At 42.4% G+C, this 18,866-nt stretch overlaps 1 protein-coding gene across 1 annotated transcript in view; it reads right to left on the bottom strand.

Annotated features, from left to right (window-relative positions):
• Nucleotides 1–18,619, bottom strand: part of LOC134357425 (dynein axonemal heavy chain 8-like) — a 62,092-nt gene extending 43,473 nt beyond the window's left edge. Inside the window, exons 1-2 of the mRNA XM_063069002.1 lie at nucleotides 18,510–18,619; nucleotides 7,505–7,672 (exon numbers count right to left, since the gene is read on the bottom strand). Coding sequence (XP_062925072.1) covers nucleotides 7,505–7,663 — 159 coding nt within the window. The 5' untranslated portion in view covers nucleotides 7,664–7,672; nucleotides 18,510–18,619. The remainder of the gene's footprint in view (nucleotides 1–7,504; nucleotides 7,673–18,509) is intronic.
• Between the last annotated feature and the right edge of the window lie 247 nt (nucleotides 18,620–18,866).

Raw genomic sequence — 18,866 nt, 5'->3', positions numbered from 1 at the left:
ATCCTTCTGAATTCCAGTGAGTACTGACCCAGAGCCATCAAATGTTCCTCATATGATAACCCTTTCATGCCTGGAATCATCCTTGTGGACCTCCTCTAGACCCTCTCCAATGCCAGCATATCTTTTCCAAGATGAGCGGCCCAAAACTGTTCACAGTACTCAAGGTGAGGCCTCACCGTTGCTTGATAAAGCCTTTGCTTCACATCCTTGCCCTTGCATCCTAGGCCTCTTGAAATGAATGCTATCATGGCATTTGCCTTCCTCACCACCAACTCTACCTGCACGTTAACCTTCAGGGTATTCTCCACAAAGACTCCCAAGTCCCTCTGCATCTCAGATTCCTGGATTTTCTCCCCATTTAGAAAATAGTCCACACATTTATTTCTACTACCGAAGTGCATGACCCTGCATTTTCCAACATTGTATTTCATTTGCCACTGTCTTGCCCATTCTCCTAATCTAAGTCCTTCTGGATCCTACCTGTTTCCTCAACACTACCTGCCCCTCCACATATCTTTGTATCATCTGCAAACTTGGCAACAAAGCCATCTATTCCATTCTCTAAATCATTTATATACAGCATAAAAAGAAGTGGTCCCAACACCGACCCATGCGGAACACCACTAGTCACTGGCAGCCAACCAGAAAAGGATCCTTTTATTACCACTCGCTGCCTCCTACCAATCAGCCAATGCGCTAACCATGTTAGTAACTTTCCTATAATACCATGGGCTCTTAACTTGGTAAGTAGCCTTACGTGTGTCACCTTGTCAAAGGCCTTCTGCATGTTCAAATATACAACATCCATGACATCGCCTCTATCATCCTACCTGTAATCTCCTCAAAAAATTTCAACAGGTTTGTCAGGCAGGATTTTCCCTGAAGGAAACCATGCTGACTTTGTACTGTCTTGTCCTGTGTCACCAAGTACTCCATCACCTCATCCTTAACAATTGACTCCAACATCTTCCCAACCACTGAGATCAGGCTAACTGGTCTATAATTTCCTTTCTGCTGCCTTCCTCTTTTCTTAAAGAGTAATGTTTGCAATTTTCCAGTCCTTTGGCACTATGCCAGAGCCCAATGATTTTTGAAAGATCATTTCTAATGCCACCACAATCTCTAACACTACCTCTTTCAGAACCCTAGGGTGCAGTTCCTCTGGTCCGGGTGACTTATGTACCTTTAGGTCTTTCAGCTTTTAGAGCACCCTTCTCTCTTGTAACAGTAACTGCACCCACTTCTCTTCCTTCACACACCACAACATCAGGCATACTGCTAGTGTGTTCCACAATGAAGAGTGTCACAAAATACTCATTTAGTTCATCAGCCATCTCCTTGACCCCCGTTATTATTTTTCCGGCCTACCTTCCTATCCCTCCAATATAACATGTAAACTTGGACATTCAGCTCCCAACTACAACCATCCTTCATCCACGATTCAGTGACGGCCACAACATCATACCTGGCAATCTTTACTATTGTAACAAGATTATCCACCTTATTGCTTATACTATGTGCATTTAGCTACAACACCTTGAGTACCATATATTTGCTAACCTTTCTGACTGTGCATCCCTAATGATTTGATACTCAGCCTGTTGGCTGCGACTAAGTCCCATCATCTGCCTGCCCTTCCTGACAATCCTGACTGCATGTTGTCTTTACTTTTTTTTAACCATCCATCCTTTCCTGAGTCCCTTAGGAAACTTGGTTAGTTGCTTAGTTGCTCCTTAGTTTCCTATTAGACCTTTCCCCTCCCAGCTAAACCAAAACCTTCTAGTTCTTGATTCCCTAACCCTGGGAAAAAAGACTAGTCAGTCACCCTATTGCATTATTCAAGAACACCCCTTATTCTCTTATTGGCCATTGAAAAAGTCCTAGCCTGATTAACCTTGAGCTGTGGCAACATCCTTGTAAATCATTTCTGCACCCTTTCCAACTTAATGGCATCTTTAAAAAAGCAGGGTAACCAAAACTGAACACAATATTGCAAACGTAACCACACCAACATCTTGTATAACTGCAGCATAACATGTCAGTGGGAATTCAAATCCCAATGCTCAATGTCCAGACTGATGAGGGCCAGTGTGCCAAAACTCTGCTTCACTAGCTTGTCTACCCTTAATGCCACCTTCAGTGAACCCTGTACTCGTACTCCTGGAGTCCTTTGTTCTACAACACACCACAGGGTCCTGCCATTCACTGTGAAAGTTCCACCCAGATTTGTCTTTCCAAAATGCAACATCTTACATTTATCCAAATTAAACTCCATTTGTCATTCCTTGGCCAACTTACTCAGCTGATCAAGACACACATTGTAATTTTGGGTAACTATCACCTGTTTTAGAGCCCTCTCTAAAACATATCTAACCATGACTTGTACATTCTTATCCAGATCATTGATATAGCTGACAAATACCAGTAAGCCCAGCACTAAACTCCAAGACACACCACTCAACACAGGCTTCCAGTACGAAAATAAATAACCTTTCACCATCACCCTCAGCTTCCTACCATCAAGCTAATTATATATCCAATTAGGTAGCTCTCCCTGCATTCCATGAAATCTAACTTTCCATAGCTGTCTACTTTGCAAAATATTACTAAAAGCCTTACTGAAGTCCGTATACCCTGGGCTTACTGCCCTACCCTTATTGACCTTCTTGGTTACTTTTGCAGTAAACACAATCAAATTCATGATATATAATTTCCCACACTGACTGACTATCAGTCATGCTGACTATCCCTAATCAACCCCTCTCTTTAGAAGTGTGTGTATATCTTGTCGCTCAGAATCACCCCCCCCCCCAATAACTTCATTTCCACAGATATAACTGGTCTATAGTTCCCAGGTTTTTCTTTGCAGTCCTTCTTAAATAAGGGTACAATATTATCCACCCTCCAGTCCTTTGGCACCTCATCTGTGGCTAACAACAATGCATACATACATGGATAGGAAGAAGCACAGTTGACGTTTCGGGCCGAATCGTCAACTGTGCTTCTTCCTATGGATGCTGTCTGGCCTGCTGAGTTCCACCAGCATTTTGTGTAAGTTGCTTGAATTTCCAGCATCTGCAGATTTCCTCGTGTTTGCATACATACATCTCAGCCAGGACTCATAATTTCTTCTCCAGTTTCCCAGTGTTCTTGAATATATCTAATTAAGTTCTGGAGATTTATCCAGCTTCATACATCTCATGATATCCAGCATTATAGCTCTATAATAGACAGAGAGATAATGCAGATGCTGGAAATCCAGAGCAGCACACACAGAACACTGGAGGAACTCAGCAGGTCAGGCAGCATCTATGGAAAAAGAGTAAACAGTCAACACTTCTGGCTGAGATCCTTCACCAGGACTGAAAAGGAAGAGGGAAGATGCCAGAATAAAAAAGGTTGGGGGAGGATAAGAAAGACAAGCTAAAAGGTGCTCGGTGAAGCCAGGTGGGTGGGAAAGGTGTAAGGCTGGAGAAGAAGGAATCTGATAGGAGAGGAGAGTGGACCATAGGAGAAAAGGGAAGAAAGAGGGTCATCAGGGTAAGATGATAGGCAGGTGAGGAGAAGAGGTAAAAGGGTAGAGTGGGGAATAGAAGGGGGAGGGGAAAAGAAAAAATGACTGGAAGGAGAAACTGATATTCATGCCATCAGGTTGGAGCTACCTAGACGGAATATGAGGTGTTGCTCCTCCATCCTGAGAGTGGCCTCATCATGGCAGAAGAAAAGACAATGGATCAACACGCCAGAACAGGAATGGGGATAGGAACTAAATTGGTTGGTCCACAGCAAATTCCACTTTTGATGAATGGAGCAGAGGTGCTTGACAAAGCAGTCCCTCACTTTACATCAGGTCTCTTTTTATGCTGTATATCAATGACAGACGATGGAATAGATGTCTTTGTTGCCAAGTTGCAGATGATACAAAGATTGGTGGAGGGGCAGGTAGTGTTGAGGAAACAGGAAGGCCACAGAAGGACTTAGACAGATTAGGAGAATGAGCAAGAGAATGGCAAATGAAATACAATGTGGAAACAGAGATGTGGAGAGATTTCTTTAGCCAGAGGGTGATGAATTTGTGGAAGCTGTTAACACAGGCAGCTGTGGAGGCCAGGTCGTTGGGTGTATTTAAGACAGATATTGATAGGTTCTTGATTGGCCACAGTATCAATGGTCACGGGGATAAGGCCAGGAAGTGGGATTGAGGAGGGGGAAAAAAGGATCAGCCATGAATCAATGGCAGAGCAGACTCAATGGGCCAAATGGCCTAATTCTACTCCCATGGCTTATGGTCTTCAAGGAGGCCACATCAGGAGCACTGGATGCAACAGAGAACCCAAACAGATTTGCAAGTGAAGTGTTAGCTCACCTGGAAGGACTGTCTGGGGCCATGAATGGAGGTGGGGTGGAGGTTAGTGGACAGGTGTCGCACTTCTGTCATTTGCAGGGATATGTGCAAGGTGGGAGATTAGCAGGGAGTGATGAATAGACAAGGGAATTATGGAAGGAGCAATCCCTGCTGAAAGCAGAGAGTAGGGAGTGGGGGTGGGGGGAGAGTAAAGATGTGTTTGGTGGTAGGATCCTGTTGAAGATGGAGGAAGTTGTGGAGAATGATGTGCTGGATGTGGAGGCTCATGGGGTGGTGGGTGAGGACAAGTGGAACTCTATCCCTTTCAAGGCAGCAGGAAGATGGGGTGAGCATGGATGTCTAGGAAAAGGAGGAGATGCGGGTGAGGGCAGCATCAATGGTGGAGGAAGGGGAAAACCCATTCTTTGAAAGAGGAGAACATCTTTGATGTCTTGCAAAGGAAAGCTTCATCCTACGATCAGATGTGGCAGAGATGAAGGAACTGAGAAAAGGGAATAGCATTTTTACAAAAGATAGGGTGGGAGAAAGTATAGTCAAGATAGCTGTGGGAATCTGTAGGTTTATAAAAGATAGTTTTCTCCAGAGATGGTAACAAATTAGTTAGTTCAGCCACATGGTAGCATTCCTCCAAATCTAGGTTTCCACTAATTGCCCAAGAATGAGCAGCTTGGGGCCCCATAATGGACTATCCAAAATATATCCTCATCAGAAATCTTCCTGTCTTTCTTCATGGTTAAAGAAACAAGAGAAATGCTTATTGAAGACCTTGCCTATCCACTGGAGATAGGTGCCCACCTTGATACATACATAGATGTCCACTTTTATCTTCTAGGTGTCCTATTCTCCCCCAGTTACTCTTTTTCCCCTTAATATACTTGTATCTCTTTTCAGATCTACTTAATCTTCTCTGCCTAAGCTACCTTGTACTTCCTTTTAGCCTTTCAGCTTTCCTTTTGAAAACACTTCTGTATTCCTCTGAGAATCACCTGATCCCAGCTGCCTGTACTTGACCAGACCCTCACTATCCCTCATTATCCAGCCTTCCCTACTGTTACCAGGCTTGCCCTTCACTCTGACAGGAACATGCAGATCCTGGATTCTCATTACCTCACTTTCAAATTGCTGGACGTACCTTTACCCACAAATAACCTACTGCGATCAACTTTTGCAAGATGCTTTCTAATACTGTCAAAATTCACCTTGCTCCAATTAAGAACTTTGACCTACAGATCAGATCTGTCCCTTTCCATAATGAATTTAAAACTAATAAAATTATGGTCAAGGAAAATACTATAACTTATTCTAAAGAATATTTTAACAAATTAATTAGGAAATAATAACTTTCAGTGATGTAGTAACATTCCTCCAAACCTAAGTTTCCACTACATGCCCAAGAATGAGTGTTACCAAGATAATCAACTATCCACCATTATCTCTGTTAGCTTCTCTTCCTCTGCCAAGATTGCTACCACTGGAGGATGTTTCCTTTTCACAGCCATATAGTGCCCCTTAGCAAAACAAAAACCTCATTCCTATACATATGTCAATGACTCCAGAGTCACACAACACCATATTTTGACTCCTTAACAACCTGTTATTTAATACTTGTCCAAAATCAAATTCTTGGAATATTGTGTGCAGTTTTGGTCACCTAGCAAAAAGGAAGAATGTCATTAAGCCTGAAATCACAATTATTTTATTGAGTCTGGAGGGTTTGAGTTATTAGGAGGGACTGGATAGGTTAGGACTGTTTTGCTGAAGCACAGAAAGCTGAGGGGGACTTTACAGAGGTACATACAATCATGAGGGGCATAGATAAAATGAATGGTCAGTCTTTTTTTTTAACCAAGGTAAGGGAGTATATAGCTAGAGGACAAAAATTTAAGGTGATTCGCAGGGCAATTTTTTCACAGAGGTAGGTGGGTATGTAGAACCAGCTGACAGAGTAAATGGTAGGACATTTACAACATTTTAAATCCTCAGTGGTCCTGGTATATGCATAGGTGAGATTTGAAGGGATATGGGTCAAACTCAGGCAATTGGATTTAGCTCAAGTTCACAACTTTGTCAGCATCGACAAGTTGAGCTGACGAGCTTGCTTTGGTGCTAACTTTTTGATTCTATATCTCCGCAATACATCCAAAAAACTGCAGGTTAAATGCTGGATAGAATGAAATCATTAAAGCCACAAATCTCATTTTCTAGCCAATAATTTATCCTCTTATTCTCCCCTTAATAACAGGTGAAATAGAACAAGGATCTTAGAAACTAAGTGTGCCATCTGACACTTTTAATTTTGTGCTACATATCCATACTAATTACATATTAGTATTTATCTCCTCCTCCATCATCCGATGCAAATGAGTCCACCTACTGCAGAACCCTCAGTTATGCATAACCTCAAGACTTGACTATTTCAATGTTCTCCTCACCAATCTGCCTCAGTAAACCTCCATAACCTTTTTATTTAAAACTCTATTGCCCCTCTTCAAAGTCCCACTCACCATTACCCCTGTACCTGTTGACCCATGCCAATCATAATTCTTATTATCCAATCCACACATGGCTTTCTCTCTAGCACCATAACAATACAAAACATGTGTTTTTCTAATTAAGACCCCCGGTAATCTGCAAAGAAGCATAGTCATACAATACAGAAACAAGCCCTTTGACCCAACTGGTCTATGTCGACCAAGATTCCCATCTAAACTGGTCCCATTTGTCTGTGTTTAGTGCATATCCCCCTAACCCAGGGGTTCTCAACTGGCTGTCCACAGACCTTGATTAATGGTAATTATTATTAATAATTAATTATTATTCTATGGCATATAAAGGTTGTGAGCCCCTGCTCTAACCCTTTCCTATCCACGTACCTGTCCAGGTACCTTTTAAAAGTTGTTAATTACCTGCCTCGATCACTTCCTCGTGTACCAGCCACTCTTTCAGAGGGGAGAGTGGAGATTTAATAGGAACCAGAGGTAAAAATGTTGACCCTCAAATGTTGATCCTCACCCAAATACTGTGTTTAATTTGGGAATGATATCAAGACCAGAAGAGAGTACAAGTAGAAATGCGAGAAGGGAGCCATTTATATCATTCTATTCTTCTATGAATGTTTATCACTAAAACATGAAGTACCTGTTTTTCTTTAATTGTCTCCTGCAAGGCCAGTACTCCAACTGTGCTTCGACGGATTCTGCCTTTCCTTTCAGGACTGGATGCAAATGAATCAATGACACTTGACACACTAAGTTTTGGAAGGATGGTGTCCTGTGATGATTCACGCTGACTAGTCATTTTTCAAATCTGAAAAGTACAAGTAAGGGGTTAAATTCAATGTTGTTATACATTTTTGCTCATTAATATGAAGTTGAGATTCTACATTCTCAATATTCACTTTATTAATCTTTTAGTCCTGAAAATCACATTTAAAAAACAAAAATACAAAGTCCTAGGCTACTAAATGAACTACAACTTCATTCTCAAGTCTATGCTTTAATTGTAATAGAAAACAAAGCAAAATTATTATTTTACCTGACTTGTATTCCAGAAAACTACCATGAAAGAAATTTAAGTTCTGTGCATCAGAACACCCAAGTTCTTCAAGCATCACTGTTACCATGTCAGAACGAATGCAGCTCAGTAACACTTACCAATCTTACAAATTAATGTACATACCCCATCTGATTTACTAATATCTGTAATGAAAGAAATCTGTTGTTCTTGTCCAGTGGAACCCATAGAAATGTACAGCTGTACCATTTCAACATGACAAAGCATACCAAAAACAAAAATCAAACAGACCCTCTGCCATCAGATTTCAGTAAAGGCATGCCCAGTCACTGCCAAATGTTAAACATCTAAAGATGTTTGTGAAAAAGATATGTCTAAATCCAGACAGCAGTTCAAGATTAGTTGAGTGCATCTTAGATATGCCTAAGACACATTTCCACAATTTCTCCATACATTCAATGGATTTGACCAGTTGAACAGGTAGGTCAAACTTACTAGGATGACACCACTGTAGTTTTCAGCAAGAACAAGTTGCCACGGAGTCAATATATGGTGGGCTACGGAATTCCCATCATCAGGTCAAAGATGAGCCAAAAAACCTATTATCACCCACCTAATACCTGTGTAAGCCACCAAAATAGGAAGTGCATAGTTTCAATATATAACAGCATAGAGAAATGTTCAACAAATCAACAGTTGCTCAGCAGTATCACTATTGCCACTCGCACTAGCCCTGCAGGGTACCATGCTGGACTGTATCTGCAATAGTCGAGAGTGAACCGTCACAAGAAAAACAAATGAAACTTCATGTTCATCAGTCTACTTATTCCATAAGGATCTGTGCAATACAGGGCTGATGGATGTTTGTTTTAAATTCATTTTACATCACCAGTAAAGCCACTTTTACTGTCTATATCTCAACTTGCTTGAGGACATTGTGGCAAGAAGTCTTCTGACCTGTTACAATGCTACTGTTGAAAGTACTCCCACAGCACCAGTAGGAAAGTACATCCTTTGTAACATCACCCATCTCCTGAAAAATGAATTTAAAAGATCAAAGTGGCTATGGTCTAGAATTCACTCTCTGTAACTGAGTTAGAAACAGCATCAAAGTAGTTTGGAGAATCCAACTGAATGCCTGAACTGAAACTGCTCTGCTGTTGCACTCCGTGGAAGATTGCACTGCTGGAGTAAATATTATTGTCCGTATAGCTTTGTGCATCGCAACTCACATCTCATAGATTTGACTGAGTTTGATTTTGAAAGAGATGACCAAGAAGACAGATGAAGGAAGTGCAATAAACATTCTTTACATGGACTTAGTAAGGTACAGCATGGTAGGCTGGTCCAGAAAGTTAGATCACATGGGATCAAAGGCAAGTTATTCAACTGGATGCAAAATTGACAAAATGGTAGGAGACATGATTGTAAAGGGCTGTTTTTCCAGACTGGAGGCATGTGACCAGCAGTGTGCCATGTTGGTCCACTGTTGCTCATCAATTATATTCATGATTTGGATGAGAATGTAGGTGGCATGGTTTCTAATTTTGTGAGACTATAATTGCTGATATAGTAGAGAGTGAAGAAGGTTGTCCAAGATTATAACTGCATCTTGATCAAATGGGTTAGTGGGCCGAAGAATGGCAGATGGCGTTTAATTCAGATGAATTTAGATAGACACATGAGTATGAGGAAAATGAAAGGATGTGGACATTGAAGAGATTAGTTTAGTTAGCCATTTGATTACTAATTTAATTGGTTTGACAAAACACTGTGGACCAAAGGGCCTGATCCTGCGCGGTATTGTTCCATGTTCTATGTAAAATGCAAGGTGTTACATCTTGGTAAATCAAAGCAGGGAAATCCTTAACAGTAGTAGTAGGGCCTTGGAGAATGTTATAGAACGGGGAGAGCGAGACCTGGTAGTACAAATACAAGAGTTCACTGAAAGGGACAACACATGAAGAAGGTGTATAGCACACTTGTTTTCATCAGTTGGGGTAAGGAGTTAGAATGTTACGTTGCTGCTGTACAAGATGTTGGTAAGGTCACATTTGGAGTACTACCTACAATTCTGGTCACCCTGCTATCGAGAGGATGTCGTTAAACAGCAGTGGGTCGAAAAGACCTGCAAGTACATTGCCAGGACAGAATGGCGAGTTACAAAATTTAACAAGTATATGGATAAGGGCATTGGAGCTAATATCTACATGAACTTTAGTGAAGTGATTGACAAGGTCCCACATGGATGGCTGGTCTGAAAGATTAGAGTCCAAGGAGTCCAAGGTAAGGTGACAATTTATATCCAAAGTTGATTAGGTTATAAAAGGTGGTAATGGAGGTTGCTTATGCCATTAGGAGCTTGTGACCAGCTGTGTACCCCAGGGACTGATGCTGGGAAATTTGTGGTTTGTCATAAACTAATGATTTTGATATGAATGGAGTAGATACGATCAGTAAATTGGTAGAAGACATGAAAATTGGCATTATTCATAGTCAGAAGTACAGTCTTAGGTGGCATTGATCAGCTGGTAAATTGGGCGAAGTAACTACGAATGTAATTTATTCCTGTTAATTGTGAGGTGGTACATTTCTGAAGATCTAATAAGGGCAAAACATACAAGGTCATTGAGAAACATAGGGGCCTTGGTGTACAAATCTATAGAACACTAAAGGTGGCAGCACATGTAGATAAAGTAGCAAAGAAGCCTTATGGAAACTCACCACAAGTCAAGCACCAACTTTAAAGCAAAACAACAACTTTGATTAGGCCATAACTAGGCCATTATGTGCAGCTCCGGTCACAACACTACAGAAAGGATGTGATTGCAATGTGGAGGATGCAGAAGAGATTTACCAAAACGTTGGCTAACCAGGAATGTTTCAGTTATGAGAGACTGGATAAGTTGGGTTTGATTTCTTTGCTGTGGAGGTGTTACAGAGACCTTATGGAGTTCCTGATGAAGGGCCTCTGCCCAAAACGTCGACTGTACTCTTTTCCATAGATGCTGCCTGGTCCACTGAGTTCCTCCAGCATTTTGTGTGTGTTGCTTGGATTTCCAGCAACTGCATATTTTCATGTGTTTGGAACACCAGAGCACATCCTTTTAAGATGTGGAAGAATATTCAGGGGAGATATCAGAGGTAGCTCCCTCCCCCGCACCAACCACCCCAACCACCACATAGAAAGTGGTCAGTACCTGGAATGCACTGCCAGGGTAGTGGTAGAGGCTGATACATTAAGAGACTCTTAGGTAGTCACACAGGTCAAAGAAAATTATAGGGTTATGGGCTATGTAGGAGGGAAGGGTTATAACAATCATGCAGTCGGTTCATATAGGTTGTGTGCTTCAGGGCTCATACAGTGCTGGACTGTTAAATATTCTATCCTTGATCTGATAAGGAACGAAAGGGAAAAGATCTAGAAATTTTCAAGAATAGAAAAAGTGTGCTGAAAATATTTTGCAAGTCATGCAACATTTTTGATTAGAAAAACAGGATTATCATTTCTGGTCAAAGACCTTATATCAAATGTTTGACCTCAAAAGGAATCAACATGAAATATAATGCACATCTCCTACCATCTTTTTCACAATATTGACACATTCAGTTTTGCATGCATTAATGAAATTGATTTCTGACCTGGTCCTCTACCCTAGACTGGATTTAATCCTTCCTGTTTCTACCCACCATGGACCTGCAACTATCTGCCAACATAACCAACACAATCATAAAACTGACAACCAGAGATTTAAAACCAGCTCATTTCTCATCTGGATTGTTCCTCATGTGATTTGTAGCAGAATACTGAGCATCTGCTTCATGAGTTTTTAAAAGGAATGTAGGAAACAGAGTCCTGTGAGTTTAAAAGGAGCATGGAATAGTCCTGTGAATGAGAAACAGATGGAGTAGACTATTCAGTCTTTCCTGTCAGGTGCATGACTGAATGGCAAATCCTTTACTCCAGCACCACTTTCCTGTACTAATCATTTAATTAATATTTTAACATCCGAAGATCAGAAAAAGGAGTAGGAGACAATTCTGTCTTTAAGAGAAGGATTAGGAATAGAGTCTCAGTGGGTCAGGCAGCATCTATGGAGGGAAATGGACAGTAGACATTTCAGGTTGGGACACTTCATCAGGACCGGAAAGTGAGGGGGGACAGGGCCAGTATAAAACAATAGGGGTGACAGATTCAATCAAGAATTGGCAGACAATATGTGGATCCACTTGAGAAGTGATAGATGTACTGGGAGAGAGTGGAGAGCGGAAATGAAGAACTCTAGAGGAGATAGATGGAAGTAACAAAGAGCTAGATAAGATGAACCTGATAAGAGAGGACAATGGACTATGGAATAAAGAAAAGACTGAGGAAGGGAACGAGAGAGGAATGTGCAGGAAATAGATTGAGAGAGCAGGAGAAGGGAAAGTGATGGTGATGGGGCAGTGAACAAGGGCAAAAAAGGAACAGAAAAGCGTGGCTACCAAAAGTAGGAGAAATCAATATTCATGCTCCACTGAGACCCAATACAGGTTGGAGGAAATCATCAAGCACCTTTGCACCATCCGCCACACCAGCTGAAATCTCTTAGTGGCTAGTCATCTTAATTCTAACACCATGCCCAATGTAGCATCAATTTGGCAGCAGACAAGGCTGTGGACATATTGGCATGTCTGCCCACAGCCTTCACTTCTACCAAAATGATGCTACACACAGATAGAAGGAGTAACACCTTGGCAGTTTGCAAACTGACAACATGAACATCAATTTCTCTCCCATCTCCCTTTTTCTATCTCCCATTTGGTTTCCCTCTTACCCCTTCTCTTTTCCTCAGCCGCCCATCTCCTCCCTCTGTATCCCTCCTTTTTCCCTTTCTCGCATGATCCACTCTCCTCTCCCATCAGATCTCTCTTCAACCTTTTACCTCTTCCACCTATCACCTTCCAGCTTCTCAGTTCATCCTCCCTCGCCCATCGACCTACCTTCTCCCTCAGCTGGTTTCATCTCTCACTTACCAGCTTGTACCCTTTCCCTCCGACCATATATTTCCAGGTTCTCCTGCACCCTGCCAGTCCTGTTGAAGATTATTGGCCCAAAACATCAACTGTTTAACCCTCTCCAAAAATGCTGCCTGACCTGCTCAGGATTTCCAGCAACTGCAGAATCTCTTGTTTATGATTTGCTCCTTCAGTCTCTTTGTGTGCTTCTGGGAAACATGGTCATGGCAAACAAAAATTTGCCTTAAAGAGAGTCTCAGAATTTGAAAAGTTCCTTCAGTATAATTAAGATAGTAGGTAAGTTAATATTAGGAATTTTAAGCATATTATTTTCAATTTATTGAGTTAAGCTGATTGAGACCTGTTTCAGACCCATGCTGTGGGAACCTTTTGTTTTTCTCCTACTAACCAATTCACATTCCGTGTTATCCGTAATTCCATATGTTGTAATCCTATTTCACAACCTATTGCATAGCACCTATTGAAAGCTTCTGAAAATCCAAATATACCATAGTCACTGCTTCCCATTATTTACTAGATTATATCCTCACAGTTTAGCAAATATGCTTCAGCCATTTACTAAATAATGCTGACTCTGCTAAAACATTATTTCCCAAGTACCTTGATATCACATTACTTATAACATTTAAGCATTTTTTCCATTTGCCAATATCAGACCAGCCGATTATAAATTCCGATTTATCTTTCCCTTCTTCATTGTCATTCAACCCTATACATGTATACCACCAAACAAAACAATGTTCTTCCAGACCAAGGCACATAACACAGTACATATAACTCAACACACAAAGCATAAGAAGAGCTCCGGGCCTTTCGGAAACTTCCAGCAGGCTGTGATCACCACAAGAAGTCGTTCGTTGGTGAGGCAGTGTGAGGTTTAAAAAGTTTTGGACCTTTTCGAACTTTACAGCAGGTTGCAATCACAACAATCTCTTTGACACTTGGCAGGGGCCAATAAAGTGAAGCAAGGCATAGGTGGAGCAGCCAGTATTAGAGTGTCCAGTCTTTGGCTCAACAGGCTTAGGCTAGAACTTCAGCTTGAGAAGTTAGAGGTGCAAATGTTGGCACGATGGTAGTTAAGGCAGTGAAATCTGTACTGTTGACAGTAAGGCATTAAGGCAGAACAGCAATGGTGGCTGGAGTTTCTGGGGACAAGTCAGAAGGCACAGCATAGATACATCACCAAGACAAAGAGGTTTTTTAAAGGGAGGATGAGGCAACCACAGCTGACAAGGGAAGTAAAGAACAGCATAAAAGCAAAAGAGAATGCATATAATGTAGCAAAAACTAGTGGGAAATTAGAGGATCATGAAGCTTTTAAAAACCAACAGAAGGCAACTAAAAAAGCAGTAAGGAGAGAAAAGATGAAACATGAAGGTAAGCTAGCTTCGTGAGGTTCATGAGGATGATTCCGGGAATGAATGGGGTTAACATATGAGGACCATTTGGCAGTTTTGGGCCTGTACTTACCGGAACTTAGAATAATGCATGGGAATCTCATTGAAACATACCAAATATTGAAAGGACTAGATAGGGTGGATGTGGAGAGGATGTTTCCTTTGGTGGGGGTATCCAGAACTAGAGGGCACAGCCTCAAAATTTAGGAGTGACCCTTTAGAACAGGGGTAAGGAGTCATTTTTTTTAGCTGGAGAGTAGTAAATCTGTGGAATGCTCTGCCAGTTTTCAGTGGAGGCCAAGTCCTTGGGTATATTTAAGACGGAAGTAGAGAGTTTCCTGATCAGTCAGAGCATCAAAGGATATGGCGAGAAGGCAGCTCGATGAGGTTGAATGGGATCCAGAATCAGCCATAATGAAATGGCAGAGCAGATTCAATGGGCTGAATGGCCTAATTTTGCTCCTATGTCTTATAGCCAATAATATAAAAGAGGATACCGCAAGTTATTTTTCAAATATATAAATATATAGAGTAAAAGAGAGGTGAGAGTGAATATTGGACTGCTGGAAAATGATGCTGGAGAGGTAGTAATGGGGGACAAAGTAATTGCAGATTTTTCACTGTGGAAGACACTAGCAGCATTGCAGAAATGCGAAAGAGGCGGGGGCAGAAGTGAGTGTAATTGCTATTACTAAGGAGAGGGTACTTGGGACACTGAGAGGTCTGAAGGTGGACAAGGCCCTTAGACCCAATGGAAAGCACCCCAGGGTTCTGAAAGAGGTGGCTGGAGAAATTGTGGAGGCATTACAGTACTAGTGATCTTTCAAGAATCCCTAGATTCTAAAATGGTTCCATAGGTCTGGAAAATTGCAAATGTCAATCCATTCTTTAAGAAGGGAGGGAGGCAGAAGAAAGGGAATTATAGGCCAATTAGCCTGACTTCAGTGGTTGGGAAGATGTTGGAGTCCATTATTAAGGATGAGGTTTTGGGGTACTTGGAGGCACATGATAAAATAAGCTAATGTCAGCATGGTTCACTTAAGAGGAAATCTTGCCTGACCAATCTGTTGGAATTCTTTGAGGAAATAACTGGCAGGATAGACAAAGAAGAGACAGTAGATATGTTTACTTGGATTTTCAGAAGGCCTTTAGAGGCCTTGTAGCATAGCAGTCAGCACAATGCTATTACAGCTCGGGGCATCAGAGTTCAGAGTTTAGTCCCAGTGTCCTCTGTAAGGAGTCTCTCTGTACATCCTCTCCATGGAATGCATGGGCTTTCTCCAGGTGCTCTGGTTTCCTCCCACAGTCCAAAGATGTATCGGGTAGGTTAACTGGTCGTTGTAAATTGTTCTGTCACTAGGTTAGGGTTAAATCGGGGTTGCCGGGGCTGCTGGGCCACACAGTTCAAAGGCCAGAAGGGCCTATTCCACACTGTATCTTTAACTAAACAAGACACCACACAAGAGGCCACTCAATAAGAGAAGAGACAATAATAGCCATTTTCAATCTCTCATTGTTACAGTCAGAAGTTCCCACCTGCTTCAAAAGGGTAACAATCATACCACTGCCCAGGAACAGCAGGATAAACTGCCACAACGACTATCATCCAGTAGCACTCACATCTACAGTGAAGTGCTTTGAGAGGTTGGTTATGGCCAGAATCAACTCCTGTCCCAGCAAGGACCTGGACCAGATAGTTTGCCTATCGCCACAATAGGTCCACAGCAGATGCGATATTATTGTCTCTTCTTGCAGCCTTGGACCACCTGGCCAATATGAATACTTAGGTCAGGCTGCTGTTTATCAACTACTACAGCTCAAGATTTAATACAATCACTCTTACGGGTCTGATCAAAAAAACTCCAAAACCTGGGCCTCTGTACCACCCTGTGCAACTGGATCCTCAACATCCTCACCAGAACGCAGTCTGTATAGATTGGTAACAGCATCTCCACCTTGATGATGATCAACACTGGAACACCTCAGTGCTTAGCCCACTGCTCTACTCGCTCTACTCCCACGACTGTGTGTCCAGGCACAGCTCAAACACAATCTATAAATTTGCTGACAACACAACTATTGCTGGCAAAATTTCAGATGGTGACGAGGAGGCGTACAGGAGCAAGATAGATCAGCTGGTTGAGTGCTGTCACAGCAACAACCTTGCACTCAACATCAATAAGCCCAAAAGAATTGATTGCAGACTTCAGAAAGGGCAAGATGAGGGAAAACACACCAGTCCTCAGAGGGATCAGCATCTCCTAAGGATCTATCCTGTACCCAAAATATCAATGCAGTTACAAAGGCGGCACGACAGCGACTGTATTTCAGCAGGAGCCTGAGGTGATTTGTTATGTTACTAAAGCCACTCACAATTTTCTTCAGAGGTACCATGGAGCACATTTCAATTGGTTGCATCACCATCTGGTATGGTGGGATGGGGGGGAGGGAACTGCACAGCTCCATCATGGGCACTAGCCTCCCTCCCCAGCATCCTGATATCTTCAATGCTTCAAAAAGGCAGCATCTATCATTAAGGGCCCCCTTCACTCAAAACATACCCTCTTCTCATTGTTATCTTCAGGGAGGAGGTACACACTCAACAATTCAGGAACAGCTGAAATATAAATTTCCTACTGTAATTCACAGATTTCACCATGTATTGCATAACAACAAATTTCACAACACATGCCAGTGATATTAAAGCTGATTCTGATTACTAGCATGGATAGAAAACTGACTACCTGGCAGGAGGCAAAGAGTGGGAATAAAGGGAGCCTACTCTGGTTGCCTGTCAGTGAGTAGTGGTGTTCCGCAGGGGCCAGTATTGGGAGCGCTTCTTTTCACAGTACATGTCAAGAATGTGACAGAATTGATAGCTTTATGGCCATGTTCACAGAAGATACAAAAATAGGTGGAAGAGCAGGTAGTATGGAGGAAGCAGACAGATTGACAGAACGGGCAAAGAATTGGCAGATGGAGTATAGTGTAGAGAAGAGTATGTTCGTGCAGATGGAATATAGTGTAGGGAAGTGTATGGTTGTGCATTTTGGTAGAAGGAGTAAAGCCAGAGGCTGCACGAGAATGGGGTTGAGAGGGACAATAAATCAGCCATGATGGAATGGCAGTGCAGACTCAATGGGCTGAATGGCCCAATTCTGCTCCTGTGTCTTATGGTCTTATAATGTTACAACAAATAAATAAATAAAAATATATTCCAGAAGTTGACATTTAGCACAAGGTGCATTTACAACACAAATTAGAAAGTAAACAATATAACAGCGCTGGCGCTGTGTAAGTGATGAGACTTGGGGGATGACAGGGAGTTCAGTAGTCTGTTTCCCATCCTAACAGTCCTTGTCCTAATGCTACAGTGCCTCCTGCCCGATGGTGGTGATTGGGGTCGGAGGTCAAAGAGGTCGTGGGACGGATGGGAGGTATCTTTGACAATGCCAAGAGCCCTGAGTATGCAGCGCTCCTGGCCAACCCTCGAATATATTAGCTTTCAGATAATATTAAAGGAAATGATAAAATTGCATAAAGGTATGGCCATAATCTTCCAAACCGATTGATACAGGGCTGGTGACTTGGTGTTGCTCCTCCAACCTAAGAGTGGCCTCATTGTCACAGTAGAGGAGGCCATAGAGTGACATATCGGAATGGGAAGTGGAATTAAAATAGGTGGCCACTGGGTGACCCCACTTTTTCTGGCGGGCGGAGCGCTGGTGCTCGACGAAGCGGTCTCCCAATGCACATCGGGTCTCACAGATATACAACAGGGCACACCGGATACAATAGATGACCCCAACAGACTCACAGGTGAAGTATCGCCTCACCTGGAAGGACTGTTTGGGGTCCTGATTGGAAGCGAGGGAGGAGGTGCAAGGGCAGGTGTAGCATTTGTTCCGCTTGCAAGGATAAGTGCTAGGAAAGAGATCAGTGGGGAGGGACGAATGGACAACAGAGTCAAGTAGGAATCGATCCCTGCGGGAAGCTTAAAGTGGAGGAGAAGGAAAGATGTACTTGGTGGTGGGATCCCGTTGGAGACGGCGGAAAATACGGAGGATCAGGTGTTGGACGCGGAGGTTGGTGGGGTGGTAGGTGAGTATAAGAGAAACAATATCAGAGTTCAGATCTGGAGGTACAGTATTTGCACGTTTGATTTTTTTTACCGCGATTAGTTTTACTATTAAAATTCCAGTAATAAAACTAACTTTGATACTTTAGATGATAAAACCGTAAATCCTCAATTACGTCTTCTTCCTCCGCTGATTTGACAGCTACGACAGCCACGCGTAGCCCCAAAATAGAAAATAGATTTTCTCCTGATGCTTTGAGTTTTAAGACAACAGAGTTGCAGGCTTATTATTCCGTTTCTCGGGTCTGTAGTTTGGCACTCGCTGTCCTCCCGCCTCGCCCGAGCCCCAGCGCCCAGCAGCCGATCGGCCACTCGCGTTGCTTCCAACCGCAAAACTACTCCAACGGCCGTGAGCCGCCGTCATAAAAGCACGAGATAGTGACCAGAAGTTACGAAACAAATTCTTATTGTTTCCGTGTTCCCCGTGAAGCGG

This window comes from Mobula hypostoma, chromosome 2 (genome assembly GCF_963921235.1).
Source record: "Mobula hypostoma chromosome 2, sMobHyp1.1, whole genome shotgun sequence".
Classification (NCBI taxonomy): Eukaryota; Metazoa; Chordata; class Chondrichthyes; order Myliobatiformes; family Myliobatidae; genus Mobula; species Mobula hypostoma.
This window is presented reverse-complemented; position numbering and strand designations above follow the sequence as displayed.